Raw genomic sequence first — 24,410 nt, forward strand, 5'->3', positions numbered from 1 at the left:
TATATTAGGGATTGAACCGTGTAGGAATTTTATTAATGAGCTAAATGATAGTGTAATCTTGTATATGCGGATTGAGGTAGATAAACCCTGGATCACGCGTAACGGTTGCATGGTGTAATAAAATGCCCGAGCCTCTCTCGTACACAATATGAATCGCATGATCTGAACATGGGTTTGTAATCGTCACGAAACAGTGAAGCGAATGCCAGCCGTAAAATGTTGGAAGCAGTTGATGCGCTGACATCATATCCTTACAATAAGGAGAACAGAACCCCATCCAGTAAACCTGTTTTCGAAGAACCGAACTTTATGTAACACGAATTACAGTTAATGAATACTCCAATGTTCACCTACTGAGTATAACTGTGGAGCCCCTCATGCCGTCTTTGTAGCAATTTTCATTCTGCACTTTGCGACTGTTTTGGATATCCCAAACGGGGGTTAATTTACGTCACTCACCGATTCTAGGACCCCGTCAATCTCCCCCAGGTCTGGTATGTCCTTAGAGCAAATGTCTGGCAGTCCCCAATCGCTGAAAAACAATTGAAACTAGGGTTGGTATCGGGGGGCACGCGTTCGGAAAAGCGTCTAAACACAATTACCGTCTAAGGGGGCACAGTAATTGATCTAATCCGCACGAGGTTGGATGCCTCATAATAGCATGATTCTTAACAGAATTAGGCACGTAATGCAATCAATTCGACGTAAGCTACTCAATCTTACTTCGGCCGCCATCAGAAACGGAAATATGTGGATAGTATTAGTCTGTTTTGCGTAGATCTTATCCCGGCCCGCTAACCTTTGAAACGGAGCTATTACGCAAGCAATTACCAGTGAACTCTGCACTTGGCGGAGTTAAAATAACACTACCAACAGACCCGGAGATTTAGCCCGTTTATGGACGAACACACAGTACGAATTTCCAAGCGATATATTTGTGAAATCAGAGAACCAGGCGGAAATAGTGAGCAACTCCGAAACATCGATTAGCATATCCGTGAAAATCGCTAGAGCTTAATAGCTCCTCCGACCTGTGACTTCTATATTTGACAGTATTCAAGCTGTTCCGGGGCGAAATAAAGTCGAATACTTAAAACTTGTCAAAAATCAGTAACGTGATGGCGATACGTACGTTTGTCAATGATCCAACTATACACAATGACTCTTCGCCAGCCCGCATAATCATAGTATGACTAATAAATTTCACCGGGCTCTATGACCTAAACAGACTTCATCTACAAATACCCGCCCCAAAACGCATCAGTATCCAACAGTTTGCCGTATTCATTTGTCTTATAATGGTCGATTTCGAAATTAATTACCAAATGCATAAATTTAAATATCCACAAATGAGGGTAATCACAAAATCAAAGTATCACAATCGTGATAAACTCTCTACATGTATAAAGTCTCAAGTCTATAAACACATGATGCTGTATCAGCATCGACATTTACCCTTTAGTACCCCAGCATATTTAGACAAGCGATAGTTATTGTAGCAATTCGACGATACAACGAAAGGCAAATATTATGCGTAAAATGAACGCAAATGGTATACACTCGAACATGATTTTAAACCTTAATACAAAAGATCGGAAAACTTCTACTCTATAACGTACAGAAGCCAAAGTTTATGCATGCGCCTCATGAGGTGTGTTATCACTTCTAGGGCTGGGCAAAATCGAGTACCTGAGTGATTCGATTCTGAATCACGTAATATGCTTCGAGTGGAGTCGAGTAATCGAGTATCACTCATTATGACGTCATAACAGAATGTAATACGTCAAAGTTCAAATATGTACCGTTTATGCCACCACAAAGAATATAATGCCTGTTATCCATCTCATAACTGATACTTTGGTATTTTTCGACCATACCGATTTCATTCCACTTGGTGACAATTTTGTCGGATAATCATGACTTCGGAAATTTGCTATGTCCAGTAACCTTCGTAGCTTTGTACGATATGTTTAGTATGCTACGATACCGCCAATCAAGATGTCAAGGCTTCACTAGTGGATGATAGTATCGAAACTATAATTCTAGATGATAAATTAACTTTCAGTGGCGATAAGCGTATAATTCCAGTACTCGAAAAAATCGACTTTTGCTACTCGACTCGAATCATTAAAATTAATACTCGATTCAGATTCGAGTACTCGTATCATCGTGCCCTAATCGTGCCCTAATCACTTCCCATACACTACTCACGATTCATAAGCGGTAACAGTGACTTTCGTGGCAGCTAAAGCCGCTTGGAGATGTAGCTGTAACGACGGTACCGACGCTGTGTCGTTTCCAACTTGAATCAGCAACAGCGACGACGTTCCCTTCCCTTCGCCCAACGAATTCCTTGAATATTCCAGCTCACGCTCCAGTACGCCGCCAGCTACAAGGGAAGAATAATAATATATACGCTATTATTGGATTCGCTATCAACAAATATGCATCGGGGTTCCAACGGGGGTGATTAGACTAACGCCTTTCTTGTGACAGGAATTGCAAGAATGCAGATTGCATTGTATAAACTAAGTAAGAAATTTGGTACACTTGTAAAGGGATATTTTGTCCCACTCCAGTCATACTCCACTACTACATAAATTTGCCAGGATTGCATTTCAACGCGCTGACAATGTCAGCAAAGGCTTCAGTACTTGTCATTTTACAACCTTCTGTCATTTAAACATTCAAAATTCCAACTGACTGGGTATTTCCAATAGCTCATATTGAAACACCGATTGAAAATCACCACCAGAAAAAGTATTCGTGACACGCGACCAAACAGTGGATTCCAAAGTGCTTGTGCCGCCGTTATCAAACGGTCATTTTGCGTGAGAATATTTGGTCTATGTCTCCTAACGTGTAGTTTAGTTTGTACCTTTTAAAAATAATCTTAAAATTCTGTTCTTCGAACCAGGGTCATAGCAATTTTTCACTTTATTACCAATCCACACAAATTTCCACGACGCGTACATTCCACATATCAAACATACGACTACAAGTATAAAATACCGAATACATCTCAACGGCTAAACCTTGACTGAGTCACAGATGAAGTTGGTGAAAATCAGACGTTGCAAAGCGCGTGTAGGAATCGCTGCGCCTCAAATACGGTGTTGACAAGAACTGTTATTTTCCCAACTTTTCTGAGTGCTCCGACTAGGATTAGGATTCGCAACTCCTCATAGTTGCCTCGAACGGCACGGACGAGATGTAATTCTAATCTACCGTTGAAACGTCACGCCGTTGCCCTCGCCTGTCTGTGAACACGATCTTGGCTTTTCTTGGAATACACTTCGATGGAAGCGATTAAAATAGCACTATTTCACCCCTAATCGGCAGCGCGAAAAGGCTGTGGAAAGATCTCGAAACTAGAAATGGGAGCGATAATGCTATACTTTCACAGAGCGTAGTTAGAACCATGCAATGCTGTTTTTTATTGAGCTATTTTCGTTCTCACTTGATTCGAACAGGAGCAAAACGTAAATAATGAATAGCAACTTACTCTGAGATATCGCTACATACTTTAGTTAATCTAGTTCATCATATAGACACTGACATTGACAGTTTACACACTAGAGCATCGATCAAATCCACAATTCGCATGACCCACATACCAGGCTACAGCATGAAATATTTTCAAGCTATCATTAGTGAAAATTGGAAGCGCCACTTCGGACAATCGATAAATATTTATTGCTGATTCTCTCGTCCACAGATAGTCATTTTCGATTGGACAACCTGCGAGTTACTGTAGAGTAGGGCTGTTCACTATATTCGGATGCCTCCATAAGAAATTTATCCGGGATAACTAGCGTTCGGTTCAAATTCATCTTCGGTACACTAGCCTTGATAATAATAGGTTCGTGTTAGCAAAAGAACCCGTGAAGATTTTCGTGGAATATCACAATTTTACAGTTATACCAACATTGGTAATCGAGTTTCCTTGTATTTCACCAACCTACCAATGGCTGCATCAAGATGAAAGCTAAAAGGATTTTCAACGGAAACTAAAATAAGCTTTGTACTGTCAAAAATCAAAGTGATTTTCGAGAATATTGCGTGACATATCTCGCGATTACGATTAGCTCGCTTTACTGGAAGAGATCTAGAGCGAAATCATGAGCCTATCTTCCCTCGTACTGGGGACTAAGTTATTGCTGATGCACTTTCAACTGATGTTGGGAACCAGTGGTGAAAAAGTGTTGCTATGGAACCCAACAATGCCGGGTGCAAATAAAGGTCCCCTGTAAGCAGGAAAAACACCTGCTCTATTAAAAATTTACCGATAACTTGCTATAACATCCTGATAGGACATTCTGCTCAAGTCACATCGTCATAAATTATATATTTTGAATGATAACAAACACCCATATTTTATAGTTGTACTTGTCCAGATGAAGGCGAAGACAAGACCGAAAAAGGCGAACTGTAATTGAATAAGCATTGTGCCGCCACGCGATATGATATTTTACTGCCCACGTTTTTGTGTACAGCTAAACTTTACTGGAATATCGTGTTCACACAAACCGTAATATATATCAATAGATCGAGGCCTACGATAACCGAATAGATTCTATAAAATTTTAAGCAAGCCAAATCTATAGGACTACGACTAATTACTGATATATATGATATACCACAGTCTACGCCCGTGTATTTCTCCAGACAATCACTGGCAAGCGGATTGCATAGTTGCAAATCTAAGTAACATTATTGATGTATTAAACATCCAGCCGATGATACAATAAACATCGTGTCCAAAGATAATTCCACACCCATGATCTATCAAGGGTCACATGAAAATCCAGCAAGCGATATGCGCACATCCAATCTCATTTTATTGAAATGTCTTCAACATATTCCAGTACTAAATCCCGTAGTATAACTGCACGGATTCTGCGTAAAACGCATGCTTCAATATGAATCACATGCCCGCCAATTTACGGCTGCTCTATCAGTGTTAAGTCTATGAGAATTTGATGCGGCACAGCCCGAATGGCGGTCAAACATCACACATGCGTGATTCAAACACACTAAAAAATGATGAATCGCGTAATTACTATAAAGTGCTACTGGCAATCGCTAAAACACGGGTGACGCGTAAGCCCACCGACGCTACACAATGCAATGCAATTTGAGCCACACACGCGATGGCCACCGTTACCGCCAAATTGTCCGTGAAAATCCCGAAATTACATAACCCAGTTGTTGGAATCAGACGATATGGTATCATCGAATGATGCATGGTCATGGTCACACCTTTATCACTCAATTAATATTCCTATATGCAAAGTCGAATGAACTCTATAGAACGCGAGATTCGATTTACAATATGATTGCGGTGACGGATAGCCAATTAAGCGAAATTAGATCTTATATTCATATCGTTTGCGACCTCGTAACGTTGATGTATCGATCCTTAGATTTTTCTTTATGTGGGCACTGTGCAGTACATTCGTAAATGTAAATATTATGTGGAACACCATGTTCATGTTACATTATTAAATTGGCGTAATATGTAACGTCGCTGGCAGTACATTTCGTCTGGACTTTTCTGCTTTACAATATTTATTTGGATATAAAGTTATAGCAACACAGCTTTTTTTCAAATTAGATTAGATTTAGAATGATAGCTACACAATTAATGCAAACTAAATTAGAATTAGAATTGCTGAATTCGCGAAAACTCGGAGATCTAATCCAGTCCAGTTCATATTATTTTAGTATTTCTGAACACGGCAAATGTCTGTACAGCAAGCTTGGCTCGTTTCGTTATGCACGGAACAGGTCTCCTGTGAAATATTCAGGAAAACACAAAATTAGATTTGAATAACAATAAGAACAAAGAAATAGCTTAAAAATTTTACTTCAATTAGATTACCGGATTTCTCTCTCATCAGCCCACTACAAAACTAGAATTTACTAGTTGTCCAGCCCTGCCAGGAACCCAGAATTCTTGCACGGCACGATGCCAATGCGCATCGCCTGTCTAGTTTGTGAGATTACAGTACTACAATCCGCATGGGATACACAGAGTATATAAATAACCACCGCAAAATTGATATTTAGGCTACCTCTCCAATTAACCAAACAAAACACCGCTTCCGATAACCATTAGACAGCCTTGACCCTGAACATCCGGCCGGATCGTTTTTGTGAAAATACCATACACTTGGTAGTGTATTCGGAAACAGAAAATCAATATAGGACATTTCAATTTCAGTCATGATTTTGCTCAATATGCGCAAACGGGCATCCCTATTTTGTATCCTAAAGTAACATCTCACACTTTCACACATTTGTTCCATTCGTTATTGCATTATTCTTAGCCTGCATTTCTAGCAGTGCAGAGCATGAGTCAATTTGATGGGTAGGTCGCGGGTTCAATCTCGGCCGATCAGACCAAAGATCTGATTAGTAACATGGCTTCCCCGCTTGGCGCTCAACATTACCTGGAGAGCACGGAGGGGTGGTACAAGACTTAGGAAACCTTACAAGGCTATATCTGCACCTTCCTTGTCCGGCGACATATGCACATCATGCACTCATGGTGCACAATGCACATGCACAGATCGTGTGTATGTATATCATGAGTCGGTGTATACCCCGCAAAACTATCAAGGCCAGAAATATACAACGTTCTTTTAGTATTCCTATCTACTCAACAATAACAATTTCTAACACTTATATGGGACCTGTCTAAGAACATGACCCATCCGAAACGGGTTTATAGCAATTTTTATACAAAAACATTTGATTGCGTAAGGTACTCTGTAAAGCAACATCCTGATGCTGCAGGTCAAATGTACCCGGAAATCGACATGGATTAAAGGCCCATTCCGCGACTGAATGTCTAGTTTCCTGATTACGCTCTTCTGCGCGTAACTTCTCAAACATTCGTCATTGACTTGCGCGTATCAGGCGCTAATTTTAAGTACTGCACATCAGACGTAGAAGGTATATACTTGCTTGCAAAGTCACCGAATCTGTTAGCCTACCAATTAGTTGAACAAGCAGTGATTTTTGCGACATTGGGCAAATAGTAACATTTGGATATGGTGTTACGAATATGGTCGACTTTACATGCGGTACGTAATTGATATTTCGGAAACATGCTCGATAGCAACTTGGAAGAGGATATGAAAATTGAGTGAATTCAGTCTTTCGATATGGGTTATAACACTGGATTAGGAGATATTTAATCTGCCCGTCTCTGGTAAATAGCAGCTGTGGAAGTTTCTATAAGCATAGTAAAAGATTGGCAGCCTACGTACAAAGTTTGAATTTTTTAGTTATGTCAAGCGATCTGCCTCTATAATTATTATGCAATGCTTTGGCTATTTCAAGTCAAAAGCAGATGTTTGGAACTTTCAATTGTCGATAATCATAACGAATTGATAAGTTTCAAGCGAATGGGACCTTGAAATTTGTATATTCATATACGGTAACCCGTTTCAAAGTTATGCACGCCGTATTTCATACAGCCCTTTCCGCTCCGTCTTCGAGGTATTTGACGTCGCTGAGGCATGAAAGCAAACCGCATTCTTCCAGCGCACAGCCGTCAACTTGTGTGGCACGGTTTTGAGGCGATTTTGTAATAAACGAGCGCATTCCGAAAAATGGAAGGTGCGAAAGGTGAATATCGAAGCTCGCCAAGCAGCAGGCCATATCACACACGCTAACGCCGTGACGGAAATGATGAAACGGGTAGCAATGTGGGCATTGGCGATCTGGGTTTATGATTTATAGCGCCGCGGTTCTGTAAGGCACTTCGTAAATTAGGTCAGGGGATATGAAAATGTCTGAGTGGAGCAGAGAATGATGTTGGGAAGAACCGACCGATTCTCATCTGCATCATAGCAGCGTTGTTTCCACAACAAACATGTACTCGCGTCCATGATACAAAATCATTGTTAGTGATAACTCGGGTGAGTTTATTGACATGTCAAAAAAAGTCAACATTTTGCCAAAATTATAGCGTTAATAAGTCAAAACGTGTTTGCAATCCGCATGTCATTTGTATCGTAGATGTTTGCAATGTCGGTGAATTTATTTGACATTTTACAGATTGTAGCTTACTTCATAGGCCTACCGTTGTAGACCATTGGCTTCTCATTGCGAAACAATTAGTGAAACAATTAGGTTGACATGGTGTTATGTTCAACGTACCGCAATACCCAAACTAAAGGAAGACTGCGTGGGCATCGGGTCTTATGTCCAGAAGAGCATGATGATGAATAGGGATGTAGACAACATTGTCGGAATGAAGCAACACGGTTTATCACCAGCAGTGTACGCGCATTCGAACAACTTCTGTTTTGCCTGTTAACAACTGCTACTGTTGAATGTTATTTCTCTATTCTTGGCAAGCTACTTGGTAAAGACAGACACTTTCTAGCAGAGAATGTATAGGAAAGAATCTTCGTTGTGGTACTACATCTACAACAAATTGTAATTCTTCCTACCATAATGCGTGGGGTAACTACTGGACTTCTTCATAGGTCTAGATTTCGTTAAAATAAAAGATTTTACAGGTACAAATTTGTCAAATTTCAAGTCAAAAAGTTGTTTTCATGCCGAACTACTCCGTGAGGTCAAAATCGTTTTTTGGAAAAAAAAATCGCCCTACTGATACTAATGCTGGGCACAGTGATGCGACTACCCATGGCCTGTTTTTAGTAGGCCATGGAGTACCCGATTCTGAATCTTGCATTAACTCTAACGATTCGAATCGACTACTAAAATATGATTTTTTTTCGTGTACTCAAATTATACAATCATTGACACTAAGAGACAAAACTTGTGTCACATTTTTATTCGGCTTCAATTCCTCATTGAATGCCACCATGTGGAATCTCCTCTTGTTGAAGACGAATTCATACAAATCAAATATTTGTTTGTTTGTGATATCAAATCAAAAACAAAAAGTGCTTGATTAAGTGGTCGATCGCATATTATTTTTAAATTTTGACATGCCTGGATATTAGGATTACATTGAACTACATTACATGCATATAGTTGCCAGAAGACATGTTTAGATACACATATATATATCACAACATAGCATATTAATGGTGAGGATTCACCTAGCGGGATTCACACTGAAATGGTGAAAGTGTTTAGAACGTAGGAAACACTCAAACACCCATCAGAATTCCTTAATCAATTCGGTCAAAAAGTCTATGGCTTTTTCTCTATAGCATTACCGACCACAACGTGTCGTGTGGTGGATCATTGGTAAGACACCGGCTTATAGCGATGCCATTACAAGCGCTGCACCTTGTATGAATGAAGGGTTCTGATATTCCTCAATTGACACCGGATTAGAGTTTGCCTTTCATGAATGCGCGGGAAGATTTACTTCGTGAACACATCGACACGGATGAACAGTTGGAAATTGTGGTGTTGACTAAAATTTCCACAAGGGCGGGTGTATTTATTGCATGACGATGCATCAAATATATACTATTTTTGTCGAGTACTGAATTTCTTGGAAATTTTATTCAAATAACCACTGGTATTCTGTGATATCAAGACACTGCGTGCTGCTCAAGCCATGTTCAAAAATCGACGGCACATGAAACGTTTGATATTGAACTACCATGATCCAGTCTCTCGTCGATAACCCCAATTGTTACTGATTCAAATAACTACACTCGAAGTAAAATAATGAAAACGGGAAACCGTAGGACAAGATAGAAACAATAAGGACCCAATATCATATCTTCGCATAGATTAATTAACACACCCCGACTTATCTCTTCACTACTCTGCACTACCATCATATAAGGAAGAAGAGGAGTCTACCCAGATTGTAGTGAATGATATCGAGACATGCTCAATGCTTACAGACATACAGCAGTATTTCAATCGAAAAATAAGTTCAATATGCAATGTTTGACATTACCGAAACACAAACACTTCTTTTTCATGTTGACATACAAAATTGTTCCATCTTGAAAACCTTTTGCTGGCGTGTATATTTATCAAGAAATAATAATAAATTCATATTGAAAAGACCCGAATTTTTCAGGCTGACACTCGTCAGCAACTAGTAGAGAATTGGATAGAACATTGTATATCGACAATCGTATGTTGTTTCCAATTCGCTGCTATATATACTATACAGTTACTGACGATTGCCCTGACGATTAACCCTGAGTGTCAGCCAAAAATGCACGGGTTTATTTCAATAAGAATAGATTTGTCAATTGTATATTGAAGTTTTGTAACTCTAAAAGTCTCTTGCCAGGAAATGGCCAATAGCTGTTTGTTAATATTGGGTGTTCAATGTCCAGGCTTTCCAATGGCTAGAACGCAGAAAACCAGACAGACAATTTCACGCAACTTCACGGTCCTAACATCGCGCTCACTGCTACGTACCGCAGCGGAAAAAGCAACGATGACGCATCTCGATTACCACACTACAATCGTCAGAGATCCCGCTGCGCAGATATCTGCGACAGTTCCCTCGAAATCGCACATTTCACGCATCGCCAGGCGCGCGCACGCTGGCCGGAATATCACTTACAGCGCATTGTCTTCAGAGATGGTATGCGCCGATAATGTACAATCGAACGAATAGGTAGGTGGTCGGATGCAGAAGCGGTTGCTTGTTTTCCGGTAAATATTAGGATAGTCTTGACCGAAACATGATTACGCCGCAAACATAGTAAATCTCTTTTACGACTGACCGCACTGCGAATGATAAATGCGTCCGTGTGTAAGCGGGTGATTCAAGTCCATTCCGTGTCGATTTCGATGTGAAAGTAAAATTTGTTGAATATTCTGGATGGGTATTTTACGCACATTACAGGCTTTTATAACAGTCTATTAAGACCTCATTCGTGCACACATATTAATACTAGTACTATTTGAAGAGCTTCTTGGAGATACAGAACTTCAATATACAATTGAATAGTATATTCATATTGAAATGAACCCGAATATTTTCGGCTGACACTCGTCAGGCATAATCGTCAGCAACTAGTAGAGAATTGGAAAGAACATTGTATATCAACAATCGTGTTCTTTCCAATTCTCTACTAGTTGCTGACGATTACCCCTGACGAGTGTCAGCCGAAAATATCCGGGTTCATTTCAATATGAATATACCATTCAATTGTACTAGTACTATGCAAAATGGAAAATCTGGGTGATTCGTTATCTAGGCTATTATTAAGATTGTATGTCATCATTACAGCAATAATAGCTTTTAAGGTTGAAATATATACCGCTTTTGCGGCCACGACGATAACGTGACCAGTTAGACGTCGTCCAGAATACTTTTCTATTTCTGAACCTAGACTATTTCGTACCGCTGTATAACCATTGCCGTGCCGATCACCACAAGATGTAAATGTCGCTGAATGTAAAATCCGTACCCTTATGCAACATGTCATTGCTGGGATACGGATAACACGTGATTCTAGACTCCGGCGGTGTAAAAGAGTTATCGAAACTACATTTTTCGTTGACGAAATTGGTCCACCTGGCGGGAAAGCTTATATTCGGTGACTCGAAAAATTCGACTCGAATCATCAATTGGAAGACTCGAATCGCTACACGCAGTTCTAATAAATACCATGTAATGAACTCAATAGACATCACTGGAAGCTGGCAATTAAGTTGACAGTCGTGGTTTAAAGCTGTACTGAAGCATTCAATTTCTCATTAATCTAGATCAGAAATAGAGTAGTACAAAATACCGATAGCGAAGGTACGAAATATATGAAGTTCTCGTCCATATAGAGATTCAAGCCCCCTAAATAGTTAAATTAAATGCCGTGCATCAATAATATCATTCGCGCATTGTAAATTTCAATGAATCTATTTCTTATTTCTTTGTCACCTCGCCAAAATCAATTACTTCCACCTAAAATTTGACCGTACGAGTTCGTCATTTGGGATTTGTCGTACGCTCGTGATGGAACATAATTTGAGTCACATTACGTTCCTAGATATTAGGCGTAGACCAACGCGATTTCACCTGTACACCAGATATGAACATCCCACGAATTCTTATGACAACTTATCGCCATGCTGCAAAGTCGATAATGTCGCGATACACCAACAGTAATCAAGAGTTCCACATCAAGCTACTTATTTTACGAGGCATCGCTTGGTAACACCGGCTCTTAATCTTTCTAGCCACAACAGCGCATTGCGCAGTCACAAAAACTGTCTTGCTACACGTCTATCTCCGACAAATAGCTCGTCTCCAATAAAAGAAAGTCAGACTTTCATAGCGAGATGTGGGGCGTACTAATTTATGAAAATATTACAAAATATTTGAACTCAAAGCAGATTGAATCCTCAATTGAATTGCAACTGAAAATTCAGCCCTACACTGTAAGAAAGAACAACCTTTCCATTTGACAGTTTATGAAAATGGCAGGTGGTCGAATTTGAAAATCTACTCGAATACTCGTGTATAGTCCCACCTTATAAAAGGAGCCGAAGCGGGTTCGGTAAAGATATGCAGTTAGCACTCTCACAGGTATGCTTATTGGCACATTTATAGTTTCAATACCGTGATATAATGTGGTTTGACACAACTATGAACATGACAAAAGGGTTTGGATAACCATGAACGCACGCACAACGTTTGGTTTAAAATTTGAGGCAATAAGAGCGTGAAAGTGTACAACACTTTCAAACTAGCTTTCCGGTTAGAACTGATCAAATTCTTGTGTAAAAATTGCGGTGTCCTAGTTAGAAGTTGAGATTTTCGAATAACACCAAAGGATATCAGTATACTATTGCTCATGTTGCGTGGATTAGCCCATAAGCGGTTTCGATTTCGAACGAAGTATTAAAGAATAAACGAAATTAAGGCATCATCGGTTACTTGCATGATTTCAACGCATTTAATTAAGAAAATTTCAATTCCAGCCGGGGCCTCCGATAAGTATCGTAGGCCCAGTTCCAGCGTTGAAGTAAACTCACATCATATCTTAACAGTGTTTCCCCATTCATAGAATCATTGTTATCAAGGTCACTTCGCGATTGTGTTATTGTTATCAAGGCGTATAATTAGGCCTCCACCCACTCGTTAAAGACATCATCGAAAAACCGCGCGTCGTTGTTGATTCGAAAATGACATGCGAACCAATTGAAAAGCATATCATTACCCTCTAAAGAGGCAGACAGAAGCGAAAACACGGAAATGCTATTTCCAATCGGTAGGAATTTTTGTGGATGAGCTGATTTATTGGTACAAACTGCAGGCGTTGTAGCTGCATGTCGCGGGTAAACCGCCTTAAAGTCTGTCTGACGCTTGACACGGTATTTTAATCACGTGATTTTCAATAGAAAAGTTAATGACATTGCATCTAGATTTGTAAATTCGCTTGACTGCATTAGATCACGAATTTGAACGGCGGAGGAGAGGTCGCTCGTATGGCCTTACTTGAAATTATTACTCATGCAGACGCTAATCTTAAAATATATACTCATTCGGCATGATAGTTACATCAAAGCGGTAATTAATGAATAAAAGTCGCTTTGAAACTTACTGATAACCAGGTTTGAATTACAGTTCTATGCTCAAAGCGGGACTAATGAAGCATTAATCGAGAATTCTGGAAATGGAGTTGAGTATTTGGGTGAAACGATGAACATTAACATTCAACGACACTATATTCATATGTGAACCTGTATAACTGATTGAATCAGTCTGGGAGGCGTGTAGTTGTCTTTACAAATCTATTGGAAAACAATTGCGATAAAGCCGTGGTTCTGACCACCGAAAAGTGCTGGAATACTTGAAGTCCCGCAAGCCATGAAGCTACCTATAGCTATATGTAGTGTTTATGTGTCTAGTCAACTATAGAGATACTTGGATAGACATAGTCGTAGCCGTAGGGGTGTGGGGCTCAGAGCGGTATGCGAGTGTCTGCTTTGTAACCCAAAATAACAGCAACGTCATTTCACATCTGTGAATTCTCAGCCCACCCAACATTCACCTCTGCTGCGATAGTAACCCGTGCCTGATGCCTATGCAGCTACCGTGCGTTACACGTGGCATTCGCTAAAATATCAAGCAGTGGAGTGTTAGTACTCTTTTGAATAAATATCCACATCGCATGTGTAATAAAATGCCGAAATTCCTGCACGAAGACTATAAGTCCATAAGCCAAAGCTAGAGCGGCATTACACCGAACGTACATTGAGACTGCCTTTGATTGATGACCGTAGGATTACTTCAACTGTAACGCTCCATTTATCATAATTTCGGTCACTAAAACTATTTCAACCTTCCCAAGACGCGATATATATGTTTTCCGACGCTTGAAAGAAAATTCCGTCAAATACCGCGATACATAACCGATATTTATGGGTTTGGAATGGAGAAAAACAGTTAATTGGGTCATTTTCTGAAAGGGATTCTGAATTGGATTTGAGGAAATATAACAAAGTTCAACTTTGAAGTGCGTGGCGCATGCAACCGGCGTCTATTTTTATATGTAATGCGTGATGTGACATATTATACAATGCTCGGAATACTAGCGTCATATCAATTAAATTCTATTTGGATGGAGTCGTAATACGACATTCAGATGATGTGCTGTCATAAGAAGACATAAATTGGTTTACATACGCCGATGGTCCTACCAATACCTAGTCGCTACGTGTTCCCTATACCGTGTATACACTATAGTATATCCGAATGCAAGTGAACACAGCATCACGTTTGTAAGTTGCGTATGTGTACCGTGATCAGTTAAAAATAACCTTACCAAATTATCGACCGATATCACTTCTAGCATATTTGGTCATGAATATAAAGCGGATCGCAGTGTAGACAACGATTTAGCATGTACTATCACAGCCCCAAAGCTTACCCTAACTCCGAAATAAACACGTTTATATCTGCTAACCCCAAACCCGACCCGAATCAAATCATCAATCTAACCATACCCGGGACTAACCCCAAATTTTACCCACATGCTCAAGTGCCGCATGTCATATTGTCGCATGTTCAAATGTCCAAGGACCACTTCTAGCGCCAAAGACAATACAGAAAATATCACGTTTAATACATATTTATGTACCCACCGTTGGATAGTAACGATGAACAAGCGGTGATGCAAGAACAGTGAAATCACGCCTACAATACACCAGAATGTATCATTCCAATATTTTGATGTTACAGATTGAGGATTATAATATAATTGAACTCAAATTGATCGAAAGCTATCATTACGACAAACACCATCTCACACATTACAAGTGGATGCAGAATGTCAAACTCCATCCAACCACAAGTAGAATGTAGCTTGCCAAAATACATACAAAATACAAAGTAGAAGATCACTGGTCTCAGGAGTACTAACGTCAGTCACACCAAAAATGAGACGAATGACCGTTCGCCATGCACTAGCCAGAGACATCTTCGCCCATTACAAACTGATACAAAGAGGCGTCATTACTAAACTATTTACTCAAGTATTTACTAGAGTCCGCAGTAGTAGATATATATATAGTGAAATTTACATGTTAAAATGCTTGCTACTTTCAAACTGTTCGTACTAGTGCCAATACAATAAGTGTCGTAAGTATAAGAGACCTGGCTGGGTTCTTTGGTGAAAGTAGATGCACTTCAGCAAAGATCACCTCTGATAATATGACTGAAGTATAAGACACGCTTCAGACAGGGCAACCAGGTAAAGTCTACCGTACTGCTCCAGTGACATTGAGCCTAACCAAAATGTCGAGTTGACAAGTTTCCTTCCGGTCCGCCAGATGTACTAAAATTTTATATCTCCATTCCGAAATGCCAAAAGTTGGGTGCTTGTCTATTGATTAGAGAAATAAACATGAAATTTAAATTTTATTCAGAAGTATGCAACGTATTTTGCATGGCGTCGAAATAGTAGGTGTAGGTCTACTTCAGGCGTTCTTTACAATTGTGTTAAGAAACTGTCGAAAATTAGCCTGCAACTAGTTTCGGAGAAGTTATATTCGAAAGCTGCGGATACTTTTAGACAACATTCTGAGCAGCTATTGGCACTATAGCAGTGCATATGGCAAATAGCAAATACGAATTTCTGTCATAGGACCCCGAACAATCACAATCAAGTTAGTGGTCTTTAACATGACTTTGCGAACTGCGCCTTACAGATACTTCAATAGAACCAACAAAGCTATAGCCTATATATCTAGTATCAATAACGGTTGCCGTGATTAAATTTTGGGTGAATTTTAGTTTTGAAGGTTCACCGGTCCGCGAGGTCACAAAGGTTGAGAATCACTGGTATACACGGTCTATATGCCAGTTTCATGCACGGAAGTACACCAGCGAGGTCAACGCAAATCTTCATTATTGTTGGTAAACTATTAGTTATCGGTGTCGAATTTATATGAAGAAAAAAGCGGTCGGCCCTTACTCCGTTACAACATCCTGTTTTCATGCAACATCACGACGGTTTAGAATTGCAAGCCGTAGCCACAACGAGGTGATATTTCCAGAGGTTGCCATTTTGTAGATCACCGGAGTTCAAGTACTTCAGAGCTTGGCCTTCATACGATCGGGATTTCCGGACTGTGTGGACCACCCGCGCTTTCGCTTCGTTACGAGGTCTGTATAATACTGAGAGCGGAGCGATAGGCGCTACTTTCACTGACAAGATTATACTGTTTACATTCCAATAGGTGGCCTTGATCGCCCGAAAATAACAAAGAAACGGGTCCGTTTACATAACCCGCGTATCGAATCATACGCATTGATCACCGCTGTAGTACACACACGGCAGTATAGTCATAAAATTATAGAATGCTTGCTGTTCAAGTCTTTCTCAATATGTAGGATGATTACAGTGAGAAATTGGATAGAAACGGGATCAGAACTGTCGACTGCTCTTTCAAGAATCTACAGAAACCCAGTGCTCTAAATAATACATTCACCAATGCATGAAACACATGCAAGTGGGTCAAGACTTTAGCCTAGGCTGCACGCTATATATGCGGACTCTTTTTGTAAGAGTGGCCGCACAAATGAATTGCAGCATCTTTACATGATACGATATCCACAGCTGTAACAGAGTAACACCAATGGGTTGTGGGTTCGAGTCCGAACGAGGTCGACTCCAGAATTCCCACCTGAGTGTTGCAGGTTTATCTAGGCTCCTCCTCGCCATCTCATCAGCGTAAGTGGTGTCTTAAAAAGCCTAGAAGTGGGATGTGCTACAAGTCGGCAGCAACAGAATCAAAATGAGGAATATCGATTATCGACCTGGTGTAAATGACTATTGTTGTCGACTAACACCATAAATACTACAAACAACAACAACATGATTTGATATCAGCCTGATATTTCAGGATGAAATTTTTTCGGTGCGTCAATACTTAACGCTGCAGTATCAAGACATCTCTAATGGTTGTAATTAAGAATGTGTATACCACTAAACCACTCACATACTATCCACTTTGCGTTTGACATTCTATATCAAGTGTTTATTGACGACGTTCTTAGTGCAATTGCGTGTTACGATTCGCCACCTAGACACAGCAGCACAGGAAAGACACGCCTCTAATTGACACAAATGCTACATATCTTCACATATCTCAGAACATGAGAGGTGTCGGGGATTAGTAACTACTTGACTTGCAAGCTATAGCTTTTCGATGCTTGACATGTCTCAACATCGCTACAACTTTCAAGATTAAATAGCGCCAGCACACATCGATGTGGGTGAGCCTGAGCAACAAGTATTTCATAAAGGCGAAAGTTCTGCGGGAGTACAAACACCTGCTAACTAAGCGAAAACACCTCGAAAACACTATATCGCGTAATTAGATGAACCTTCATGAACCGCGCAGTGTCTACAAATTAGCGATGTAAAGGCGATAAGTGTGGCTGAAAAATCATCGCCTGTTCAGTATGCGAGTTACGAACACTAGTCATAATAGCTGAGTTGGCTGTCTTCGCATTCACGATTAAGGCACTTTAGCCGCGCAGCTCTACAACGCACATGACTGAAAATTAACTAATTCTGCGATAGCTTTCCATTTTGGTAAATTCCCGCAATGACCCTTTGGATACCGCGAGCGTGAATCAACGCCAGTCGTAAAAATACTCACATTCCACCCACAACTTTTCCACTCGCGTCTCCAGCTCCAGGTTTTTGAGACCAACGGCGCAAGCTGTCAATAATATTAAGCTCGGTATGAGTACGACGCCGGCCCGTCGCTGTATCAAACATCCCAAGAAAAATAAGAAGCGATGCATCAACGAGCGGAGTCCGACAGCTCTTTTATTTCCTGTGGCTTTACCCTGGAAAGGCGAAGATAAAATTACAGAGTGTTTAGGATTATGGCTAAGAAAAATAGAGCATCGTAGTATTCGAGCATCGCATATGATGACGTCATAAGAGTATGAATGACGCGGTAAGTTCAAAGGTCTGACGCTCATGTGACCATGAAGTAGATAATGCCCGTTTTTCCACCACATTATATATAGTTTGGTAGTTTTTCGACCATTTCATCGCACTTCGTGGCCTTACTGTGGGTTGATCGGTTTCACATAAAGGTCTAATCCACTAACGTGTGTAGTGTAGGTTTCAACTACAGGTTTTTGATGCCGTGATAAGACCAATGGACGTTTCAAGGCCTCCATCTTTGGGAAATAATTCCCGTCTATAATATAATAAAACTTTTGGTAGAGACTTGCGTACCATTTCAATACTGAGAAAATCGCCCGTCATTACTCGGCTCCGATCATTACTCAATACACCCGGGTAATCCAGCCGCCCGAGTGGTCCATGTGAGTACTAACCAGGTATAAGAGTTGTACAGCATCGAACCAGGTGGGCGGCTGAGTATTTCATAGGCGTATGGGGTGGAAGTACAGTGACGGACTCTACTCAACCTCGTAATGAAATGAACTACAGAAGTGGGAATCCAAGAGCAGTTTTTAGTGGATTGTTTGAAAGAGTATATGCACAAACTGATGCGGTTACAACGATTGCGCTCGTAAGATTTATTTCATGAATTTGTGGTTATTCAATGCGTGGATAAAAAGTAATACAAGAAGTGAAGTCTACCTCATCTCAAAAAAAGTTAGACTGCTCATAATCGCTAGTCGTTTCACCTATACTTCAAGGTGTGCGTATGTAATATTTTAGTAGCATGCTACAGCAATTACAATATATAAGTTTATCACGCGAAACGGAACGTCATCCAGTGCGTGAACCGGAAACGTTCACGACACGGTTCATGTCCGATATGAAACGAGCTAATGTATAAAACACTAGCTTCGTTGCCGGTTCATCAAACGATTTTAATATAAAAATACACCCCTCATGCGTAACATAAACGTGCTCAACAGCTGTGGAAAAATAACACCAAATTGCCAACATTAGCAGTTTATAACTATAATGTACTGCTATACGAAAGCGGTCGGCCAGGATTAAAAACCGGACCTATACCGGTAAAATTCTTCATGATTGTTGTTGTATATGTCACGTGTCACCAGCTCACCATATTTAGGATATGATCGAGTTGGGGTACTGGAGATTAGAAAAAGTTACGAGTGATCACATCTATATTAAAACTTGCTGTACAAATGTAAATATTTCCTATTCCCCAACGTTAGGTTAGGCGAGCTTTATTGTTTCGTAACTTTCTCATTGATAACACGCACCGCCCATTGCTCCCATGAATGTATGTATACCAGAACCAGCTACACCCCACAATCAAAAATAAGGAGTAAATCAAGTAAGACGCACAATGACTTGTGTCACACATTGCAGATGTGAGATACTGCTAGTGACTAGTCATTCAGATATCCCACTTTGATGTCGTATTTCCCCTAACAAGGGTATTTCCGCATCATAACTGTGACGAATCAAAATTATGCAGATCCTATATACTGGATATAGTTGGCAGCTTGGCGTGATTCCAAAATACCAAACTGTGGGCATTCAAACCGTATTGCTACATGCGACAATATTCAACTTACGTCAAACGGAAACTCGAGGTCAACCGACCTTCTCAGCCCAACCATGACACCGATGCAACATTTTGCCTCGCCGTATTTTCATAACAATTCGGTGATAAGACTTACTCATAATAGCGGGACGCAGTTGCAGAAAATTTTCGTGATGACGTCAACGCTACCCGCTTAGGTTGGGACTACTTCGGTTAATTATCGATTAGTCACGCAACCAGTAAGATACTTGCTTGGTAGATAGCTAACAGTTTGCCAAACTATGGGTTTGAAATAGCAGGGAGCGGCCCCAGTCATAAACTCAATATTTGTGGATAGTCGGCACTCGGCAGATGTTGCGTGATAGCTAACGTTGCACAATCGACCTTGCCAAAATTCCGTTTCAATAACTGGTGGACACCGTGCACGTAATCGGACACTGCGTTGAAAAACTGGTCACGGTATACTCGAATTCTTCACGGCTCCGACCATGAAATCTAAATAACCAAGTTACGAAAGGGCGGTGGATTCATTTTACCAATTGGGTCGCACGCTTCCCGCCCGCTTGGAAGTTTTCTGTGTACGAATGAACACTGCGCTCAAGGCAATGGCGATTACCTAGTACCTATAGCACTGAGTTTAGAACAGAACACTCTCAAGCTTCAAGCCACGGAGATAGTGAAGGATGGATATCTAAAGGCGTCTATCATGATTAGCTTTCACAAAACAACCGTGATGATAACGGTAATAAATCACAACAATATCTTGAAATTTAAGACAGGAATCTCACGTCAGATAACCCACGTGAAGTGTCTAGCTTTGCACGATAACACGAAATATTAGATTCAGAATAAGATGTTTCAGTACTGTAGAGGTGTAATTGTGTTTGTCCAAAACTTCTGTGTTTACTGGCAGGCGCTCATCCAAACCTGAATTTTCATACGGTGAGTGTGCATAATGGATGTTAAGAAAGTAGTCTTGTATCTTGTAATTAAACATAAGTCGTTCGTGGAGAACGAGCTGGTCATATATACATACAATATATTGATATATAAGTTGAGTTGAACATAAAGTTATAATCGTAATGAACCATCAACATTCGGATGTGAAGACATACCGTCCAGTAATCCTTACAATGCATATAGGGCAGTGGTTCTCAACCTGGGGGGCGTGAAAGCATCAGAAGGGGGCCGCGAAGAAGGGGTCAACTGAAAAAGTATTTTGCGCTCTGCGCGATTTACCTCCAATTCACGCGTGATTCTCTACATACAGACCGAATTTCGTATCTTTTAATTCTGTCATCAACAGTCATAACCTTCCATGCCATCAAACAATCTGTTGGGGTTGCTAGCATCCCGTTTGGATTTTGTGATATGACGATGAGGGGGGCGTGAAATTTTTCACTATCATAAAGGGGGGCATGTCTAAAAAAAGGTGGAGAATCACTGATATAGGGTGACTGATTACAGCTACCTGTGACGCTGATAAGTTCCTGGTATGATTCCATAGAATGAACAGAGAGCGTCATATGATATTCGGACTTCGGTATAGGGTTTGTCGGCTTGATGGGAGTACGGAAATTATGTGGTCGTTCAATTGGTTTTCCGCATAGATGTAGGCTTAATGTGGATTAGCGAAACTTGGGTCACTTGGTTCTAGCAAAGAAAATAGCAAGGAACAAAACTCGCTACAAGACGAAAGTGACCCTACCAAGGTACGCGGATAATAACGTAATCAATGCGATAAATACCACCCGATTTTCCATTTATTCTGAAAAAAACTTTATCCAAGAAAGACAACGCAACGCAATGAATATTGAATACCTGAATTGCACGATGAATGGCAATCAAAGTTCGATACCGCAATTGGGTGACCTGTTCGCCGTTAGGAATGTGAAAATATATAAAAAGGTATTTCAGTATTACTATCGTGTCTAAGAGTCATTAGGATAATATATCTCAGGTAAGGGAACACCGAGATTCGATTTCGCCGTTTATCAAGCCTTGTACCGTGTCATTTTCTTTTCAGCGAGAATCTAGATGCGATAACAATCCGATAATCACGAAGACCGAAGATATTATTCGCCTAACAGGAGTTCATAGCGTCACCGCATAGCCCGCGGCCATTAACGCTAAAGACCACCTACTTCGGCGAGCATGTATAATATGTAGCATGTCAAGGAGGTCTATTGCGCTGCCTCATTCGGATTTGCCGTGCTTCTACGATCAATAATGCCAAGTATGAGTAAAATTACTGTCAGACAATCGAACGCAGGTCTATTGGAACGAATAGCTTCGAACCAAAAACTGTTAGTAGTACTTATTGCAATAACCACCAAACCGCCTATTTTCAAGACAACCTCATGCTATTATTAATCGTCTCTCAGCCCAGTACTAGCAACTAAAGCCAAATTGTAATAACGCAAATATTGAATCCTGTAACTTTGCAGTTCCCTCTCAATGACACAAAAGTATGATTCTGAATCAACAACAAAACGTTTGGGCTCGAACTCCATGGACAGGTTAACCCATATGCGAATATGTTCAAATACTGGTTTCGTATTTGTGAAAATCGATACTCATTTCCATAACAAGAAATATTGATATTACACTGCGTGATGTTTTCAACTATTTTGGTATGGGTAGAAGAGCAAATTCTTTGAATATCTGTGCCTTGTATCAGTAACGCACAATATGGATCTGTGGAAGTTTATGGTTCGTTATCCTAGTCTCGGGTGTTCATCAGGTGTTCGCTGGACGTCAAGACACATAACTCACTCATGCAGCACAAGTTACTATGATTTGCAGTAAATATTCATTAGTGACCTTTTGTTTTGTGTGACTATGATATTTTTAAAGGCTTTTCTCTTTCAATATTGTTGGGGTCGCCGAAGGCTTGAGGAAAATCTGTATTAGAATGAGCCACGTGCCGCACCTTGAATACATCAGGGTGTTCTCGAAAGTCAGAATAGTCTTTATCTAGTGAAACGATTTCAAAGACAAATCTCTCCACACTTGGCATAGACGCGTTTCCAGCAATGCGAATGAGGAATTAGAAACGGGAATACGCCCTACCAAGTAAGTACTGCATGCACTACTCACTTGAAGAATTTGGTTATAAGCGAACTTCGCGTCGCACCAGCTGGGGCGCGACAAAAGCTCCACATCAGTAGCCAGCCTGTGCCTGCTCGCCCTCGCGTCGTTCCGCCGTGACGTAACGGCGGTGTTTGACAAGTCTCTGCTGTTCGAATGTTCTAAACTGTCGTCTGAAATCGGATAACTGGAACAGGGGCGGGACCCGGGAATATCCTGCCGTCTATTGCCGCGGTTACGTAGAATACCGTTCACGCAATCGTCCCTAGAGTTTAGTGGGACGTGACATCGTTGATACTGAGGGTTGTATTCAACCCCCTCTAAAAATACACCAGGGCCGATTGCATCGCCCTTTATTTGCACGGTTTCGATAGGTTTCGCAATAGGAGTTTCAGCGAATGCATTGCGATTCGAAGGCTTTCTAGTCCTTGACGCGTTGTTATGCGATGTGCCCGCTACCTCATGGCGACCGCTGGGAGCAGCGCTCAGCGTGTCTTTTCTACCTGTGACATCATGCGTGATATCACTCGGAATATTATTACCGTCCACAAAACAGTCCACGCTGCATCCCGCAGCGGTATCGGTCGGCTGTGAGTGGCGCGGGGTTTTGTTATGATAAGTTCGTGACGTACCGCTACCGCGCGGTACAGCTGTGAATGCGCTGCGAGGCGCTTCCTCGTCGACTGCGAAAGGATGGCTCGCTCTATCGTCAGTTCCATGGTTGCGTTCGACTCCATCAGCCATAACGAAGTTTCATTTTTGTGATAGATCCACTGTGGTTATTCCTCCATCAGTAAGAAAGGGCTCACTGTGGTCGGCTTGTATATGAGCTGAATAAATATATAATTCAAGTGACAGAAACCTAAAACCTGCAACATACATGTGAAGACCGACTTAATTAGGCGTGCTCAGTAAACGTTGACACTACTCTTGACCGTAGGCTTACAAATCGCAGCACTGTAACAATAGGGTTACCATATTTTGGAACCGGGAAAGCGGGACACTTTTTTAAAATTTTCAAACGTAGAATACCGGAGGGACATCTTGAAGAAATGGTAAATTCCCCCACCCCCCCACCCCCCCCCCTTTCGTGGTAGGTTGACTAAAAAAAGGGTAAGCTTTCAGGCTCGGCTCTCGAAATTGCCGCCGGAGCGTCACTTCAGTGCTGACTTACTGTATCTCAGTCGGATTTTGCCGAATATTTAACCCAAATTCTCAAAAAAAGGACAAAATCTCAAAAAAGAGGACATTTAGACGTCCTCGGAGGACATTTTCAAAAACCTGAAAAGGACGACAAATTCTCCTTAAGGAGGACGTATTTTTACCCTATGTAACAATTATTGACGGTCACATTGTCATGCGTTATGACGTAATATGATATAACG

At 40.8% G+C, this 24,410-nt stretch overlaps 1 protein-coding gene across 1 annotated transcript in view; it reads right to left on the reverse strand.

Annotated features, from left to right (window-relative positions):
• The window catches only part of LOC145435805 (protein patched homolog 1-like), a 60,095-nt gene extending 36,136 nt beyond the window's left edge, over nucleotides 1-23,959 (reverse strand). The window contains exons 1-4 of the mRNA XM_080313078.1: nucleotides 23,035-23,959; nucleotides 18,088-18,280; nucleotides 2,212-2,389; nucleotides 460-532 (exon numbers count right to left, since the gene is read on the reverse strand). Of these exons, the coding sequence (XP_080169204.1) occupies nucleotides 460-532; nucleotides 2,212-2,389; nucleotides 18,088-18,280; nucleotides 23,035-23,769 (1,179 nt within the window). The 5' untranslated portion in view covers nucleotides 23,770-23,959. The remainder of the gene's footprint in view (nucleotides 1-459; nucleotides 533-2,211; nucleotides 2,390-18,087; nucleotides 18,281-23,034) is intronic.
• Between the last annotated feature and the right edge of the window lie 451 nt (nucleotides 23,960-24,410).

Source organism: Botryllus schlosseri, chromosome 3, assembly GCF_051294905.1.
Source record: "Botryllus schlosseri isolate E-star chromosome 3, Bs_hap1, whole genome shotgun sequence".
Classification (NCBI taxonomy): domain Eukaryota; kingdom Metazoa; phylum Chordata; class Ascidiacea; order Stolidobranchia; family Styelidae; genus Botryllus; species Botryllus schlosseri.